The 5525-nt window shown below is 41.8% G+C and overlaps 1 protein-coding gene across 1 annotated transcript; it reads left to right on the forward strand.

Annotated features, from left to right (window-relative positions):
* The first annotated feature begins 1846 nt into the window (after window positions 1-1846).
* Window positions 1847-4860, forward strand: LOC125525429 (very-long-chain aldehyde decarbonylase GL1-10-like). The gene is made up of 5 exons (XM_048690729.1): window positions 1847-3020; window positions 3123-3445; window positions 3567-3714; window positions 3831-3863; window positions 4650-4860. The coding sequence occupies exons 1-5, from the start codon at window positions 2691-2693 to the stop codon at window positions 4713-4715; spliced, it is 900 nt and encodes a 299-aa protein (XP_048546686.1). The 5' UTR covers window positions 1847-2690; the 3' UTR covers window positions 4716-4860.
* The last annotated feature ends 665 nt before the right edge of the window (window positions 4861-5525 follow it).

Below are 5525 nucleotides of genomic sequence, written 5' to 3' on the forward strand. Positions count from 1 at the left end.
CCGTACTGAAGTATGGAAACACCTCCATCAACAAGATGAGGTACCAATCCACCTACTTGACCATTTTCCTTAGCCCTTCCTATCAAAATTGCTAACATATCCACCACAATGTTAAACAGGATAGGGGACATCGGATCTCCTTGTCTTAGGCCTTTATGTGTCTGGAAGTAATGATTCAACCTGTCGGCGCCAGGCTTCATCAAAACCTTTGAAATGGCCATTTGACCTTATCGTACGCTTTCTCAAAATCCACCTTAAAAATTACTCAATCTAATTTTTTGGAATGGATTTCATGGAGCGTTTCATGCAGGACTACCATCCCTTCAAGGATATTTCTGTCCGGCATGAAAGCAGTTTGGGACTGTTGCACCACAGAATGCGCAATCTGTGTGAGCCTATTAGTCCCGACCTTGGTGAAGATTTTGAAACTAACATTGAGGAGGCATATCGGTCTGAATTGCTCAATCCTCACAGCATCCGTTTTCTTAGGAAGCAGTGTGATAGTTCCAAAATTCAAGTGAAATAAGTGAAGCTGTCCCGAGAACAGATCATGGAACATAGGTAGTAAATCCCCCTTAATAATGTGCCAGCACTTATTATAGAACTCAGCCGGGAACCCATCCGGTCCGGGAGCCTTATTGTTTTTCATCTGTGCAATAGCATCAAACACCTCCTTCTTAGAGAACGGTGCAACCAGAATTTCATTTTCGACAGCCGATAGTTGAGGCACATCCTCAGTCCTAGACTCGTCGAGGGACACACAATTATCCTCCGGCGGTCTAAATAACTGCTTATAATACTCGGTAATATATGTTTTTAGGTTGTCCTATCCTAAAATCGTGCCCTTGTACTCTACATATTAAAAAACTTAATCGGGTGAACTAGAAAGATCTTTGGCGCATACTATCGGCCGCCAGAACAATTAACCATGGCACAACAGGTGGCAGTGATTGCTCCATGCCGGCAAAGGTCATTCCCCACGGCACGCTAACTGGCCAACGAGTGTGTGGAATAGCTGTGGCCCGTGTTTACTCGGGTGTTGTAGTGACACAGCGCTTTCTGCCAGGCAAACCTGAGCTCGGCATCAACATTATCTCCTGCTCCGGAAGCTACTTTCCTTCACCTTTTTCTAAGAGCGTGTTTTCATTTTTGTGGCCACGTGTGTCTTGTTTTGAAGTTGTTTGCCAAAATGAAATCAACATAAAGAATAAAACATATGTCAATTCCAGAAGAAACATGTTGAGAACTCATTTATCAAACGGGGCAACCGTAATAAGGGTCGGTACACCGACAAATTGAGGTTGCGACGATTCGCAAAAAAGTTTTCATGGAAAATAATTGGTTAATAGAAGTTCATTTCTTGCGTCGGCTAGTAAAGTACTTTTTCTGTTTGCTTCACACTTCGTTGTAAATTAAACTATGGAATCATATTTATATGTAACACATGCCGATCATATACAGTTAGTTAATTTAATTGTCAGAGTGACCCAAACAAGAAGCGGGACTTATAAACCCGGGCAGAGGAAGTATGTCTTTCTGAAACCAACTAACAAAGATATCATCCTACTCATACTATATAATTGTGAACATCTTAAACTAATTCCTCGGCTCATGAGTATATATTAAATCATTGTTGTTGACATCAAAATTATTGTTCATTTCACAGACATAGGAGTAAAACAGTTTGCTCGTTCCTTATTTTCCTTTCTGTTATGGGCATAGCAAATGTACAAGAATCACCATAAGAAGTGTCCTGTAAATGAAAAATTAAAAGATCATCTATATTAATCAGGAACAGTACATATGTTCTGAGCCTTTTTTTTCATAGATCCTACAGAATCTAACAATCTGAAAATATAGAAAGCACTCGCCATCCCCTCAATTTTTTTTAAAAAAATCACCAAAAAGGCTTGTGCCAAACCGTATCTAGCAACATCGGAGGCGGTATTACGAACAGCAAAGTGTATTCCGTGCAGCAGTTGTATTGAATGGTTTTACATGATGGATTCTCGCTGGATTGACACTTAAATCAAAATAATATAATTCATGCTTCCTTTTTTTGTTAAACACGACATCACGGTAAGTTCAGTTTAATATTTTTCTGCTTTTATTGATTATTTTACCACAGAATTAGTAGGTTTTACATCTTACAAAATGTAAAACGAAAACACTCTTATGTATGGTTTTCATTAGATTTAGTTGTTGCTAAACATTTATTTATGCATATGTTTTAACACGGTTCCCTCAGGGCACCATCTAGTTCTTCCATTGGGACGCGGTGTTCTATCGATAATGAGGTGCATGTGGTTTCTTCGTCAATCCTAAGATCTGCCTATTAATTCTCTTGGGGATGCTTATTGGGATAGGAGTAGAGTTTATGTGTGCACGTTCATAAGGAAGAGTGTATATATATGTAGTTAAGCACCTGTGGTTGTAAGGTGTTTCTAACAAGAGAGGAGAAAGTATTTCATAAACTTGATTTTTCTGGACATATTACGAATTCGATGGATGACTCCTGATCAGTGTGCACTGGTACCACACATTTTCAGGCCCGCGAGTCAGGGACATCAACGTCCAGTATAAAATCAGTGGAGAACCGGACCAATAGCTAGCTACCCGCGGCAACTCAAGCTAATAAGCGCGAAGGGTACGCAGGAAGTTAGAGAATAGTGAAAGAAGTGATTTGAAGTATGCTTCCTTACTCGACGGCTGCCGAGGCGGAGGCTGCGCTTGGGCGGGCCATGTCCTACGCAGAGGGTGCGTGGTTTCGGTACTCGGCAGGGATGCCGGATTACTACCTGTACTGCCACATCGTCCCCATGCTCCTGCTCATCTACACGCTGTCGTCGGTCCCCCTCGCGCTTTTCGAGCTGGGCGCGCCATCCATGGCTCTGCGATACAAGCTGCAGCCCCGGGTGCAGCTCTCGCCGGCCGCCTTTCTCCGGTGCTACATGGACACCATGCGCATCTTGCTCGTCACCATTGCCCCGCTCCATCTCGTCTCCTATCCTGCCGTCAAGGTCCAAATATCAAGACACATACAAAGACTACATATGCTTGCTATATATACCGGACATTAGTATGAGTAGTATTGATCCATTTGCTTTGTGCTTGACGGGCAGATGGCGGGCATCAGGACGGGGCTTCCATTGCCGTCCGTGGGGGAGACAGTGGCGCAGCTGGTGGTCTACTTGCTTGTGGATGACTATCTCGGCTACTGGATCCACCGTCTGCTGCACACCAAGTGGGGATATGACAACATCCACCGCGTCCACCATGAGTACACGGCGCCAATCGCCTTCGCCGCGCCGTACGGGCACTGGTCCGATGTGCTCATCCTTGGAGCACCCTCCCTTGTCGGCCCGTCCATTGTGCCATGTCACATAACAACCCTCTGGCTCTGGTTGGTAATACGCCAGATAGAGGCCATCGACACCCACAGTGGGTAAAGTCATCTATCTCAGCTCTTAGTCTTACCTTCGCGGAAGTGGCCTGGACGATGCAACAATCTTCTTACGGATTAAGAACCACCTCGTAAACATCGATTGTGTCTGAACTGCATGCAGGTTTAAGTTCCCGTTCAATCCGACAAACTATATCCCGTTCTATGGAGGAGCAGAATACCACGACTACCATCACTTTGTTGGAGAGCACAGTCAGAGCAACTTCTCATCCCTTTTCACCTTCTGTGATTATTTGCATGGAACGGATAAAGTAGGTGTCATGAATTTCTTAATTAGTAATTAATTAAGCCAGAATGTTTCGACCTCACATTCCTTACTAGTTCCTGATCAGTTTGCTGCCATTAATTTCTTTACTTACTGTTTCAGGGATACAGGTACCACATGGCAAACTTAGTGAAGGTATAGCTGCTTTGCTCAACATCATGTTTCGACCTCACATTCCTTACTAGTTCCCACGTTTCTATAATTTCATCATATTCCCTACTTCAGCATAGTGGGCATGTCAAAACGTAGCCTTTAGAACAGACGTTCTCACGATTTTTATCTGCCTAATCGATCCTGATATGCCAGAATTGTGTATAATTAACCTCTGCAAAATATGAAATTATTCGAATATCCGTCTTCACGTGTTGGACGGCACATGAATCTTTCTTGACACTAGCTAAATGGTCATGCATTGCGACATTTTTTTTCAATACTATTAGTTGCTTAAATGTTTTTACCACCATAGTTCATGAATTTGTGAAAATGAAAACTATATATATATATATATATATATATATATATATATATATATCCCTCATTCCAAATTATGGCATTTTTTTTCTAAAACTCAAACATGTTTGTGTTTGCTTAAGTTTTGTAAACAAAATAAAAAAAAATACATGACTTGGTCTTTGCTTTATCTATTATAAGCGAAACGAAAGCCTATTTCGAGAGAACATAAATGACCAAGGGTACCCTTAGAAGAGGAGGTTGTATTATGTTGGAGATAAAGCCATGCATTCGTCTATTCTTTTTCTCAAAACTAGTATCATACTGCAAATAAAATGCTTTTATGAATATAAGCCATATGACCTTCCTTTTAAGCTACATCCTACATGTAGATAATATATAGTTCTGTCATGAGGGTGTGCGTTGAGAACCTAATATACTCATAGCAATGTTTTTTTTTGTTTACCTTAGAGTACTATGAAGATGAAGGGGGTGGCTACGGCTACTATGGCGACCCCAAGGAGTGAGGCCAAATGAATCACATCGACTATCTATGCTTGAGATGGAGTTGTTGTGCATTGTTACTTTATGCTGCTTTTATGAATGTAATAAAAGTCACTAGACATTTTAAAATGTATGCCTTGTGACAAGAATAATCAAACTTTGTAATATCTTTCTTGCATTTTGCAATGATACCATGTCGTTTTATCAACAATAAAAGATCCTGGATTGACCAAACCAAGGTGCTAGTTTGCGCGTTCCCACAAGGTTCTTATGAGTGAGCACATAAGGGAACTTTCGATATCATGTCTCACATGCAAGCCTTGTATTCTTAAGCAGCAAAGATGTGATGTTCAATACACGGTCTGGACATATATCAATGTGAAAACACAGCCGGAAGTCCCAGAATAGAACCCTAACTAATGCTGAGAAGAAATAGTTTTTTATATAAAGTAAGAAGAAATAGCTAACAAATTGTGTAAATTGCATTATCTTTGACGCCCCGTTGAAAGTGTGGTTGCTCAAGAACCAAGTTTCAATAGGGGTACCATTAGCAATGTGGTTAGTGTGGAGTAGACAGGGGTGTGTACAATGACCTAGCGAATGTCGACGTACATTCACAAAGTGACAAAATGACGTTTTAAAATAAATACAGAGTTATTGAGGTTGGTGTTCGGCGTTGGGAACACTTGGAATGCTGTCTCTTCCGAAGTCCCACGCCACTCACAGTCTGAGAGCCTTAATAGGTCCCTCGGACGACGGCTCCTGACCTCCGGTCTAGCCTTGGCTCTAGCAAGGGAGTGACTGGCCGGATGATGACTTTAGAGCATGGGCACATTGAGCCCC

This window comes from Triticum urartu, chromosome 1 (assembly GCF_003073215.2).
Source record: "Triticum urartu cultivar G1812 chromosome 1, Tu2.1, whole genome shotgun sequence".
Taxonomy (NCBI): domain Eukaryota; kingdom Viridiplantae; phylum Streptophyta; class Magnoliopsida; order Poales; family Poaceae; genus Triticum; species Triticum urartu.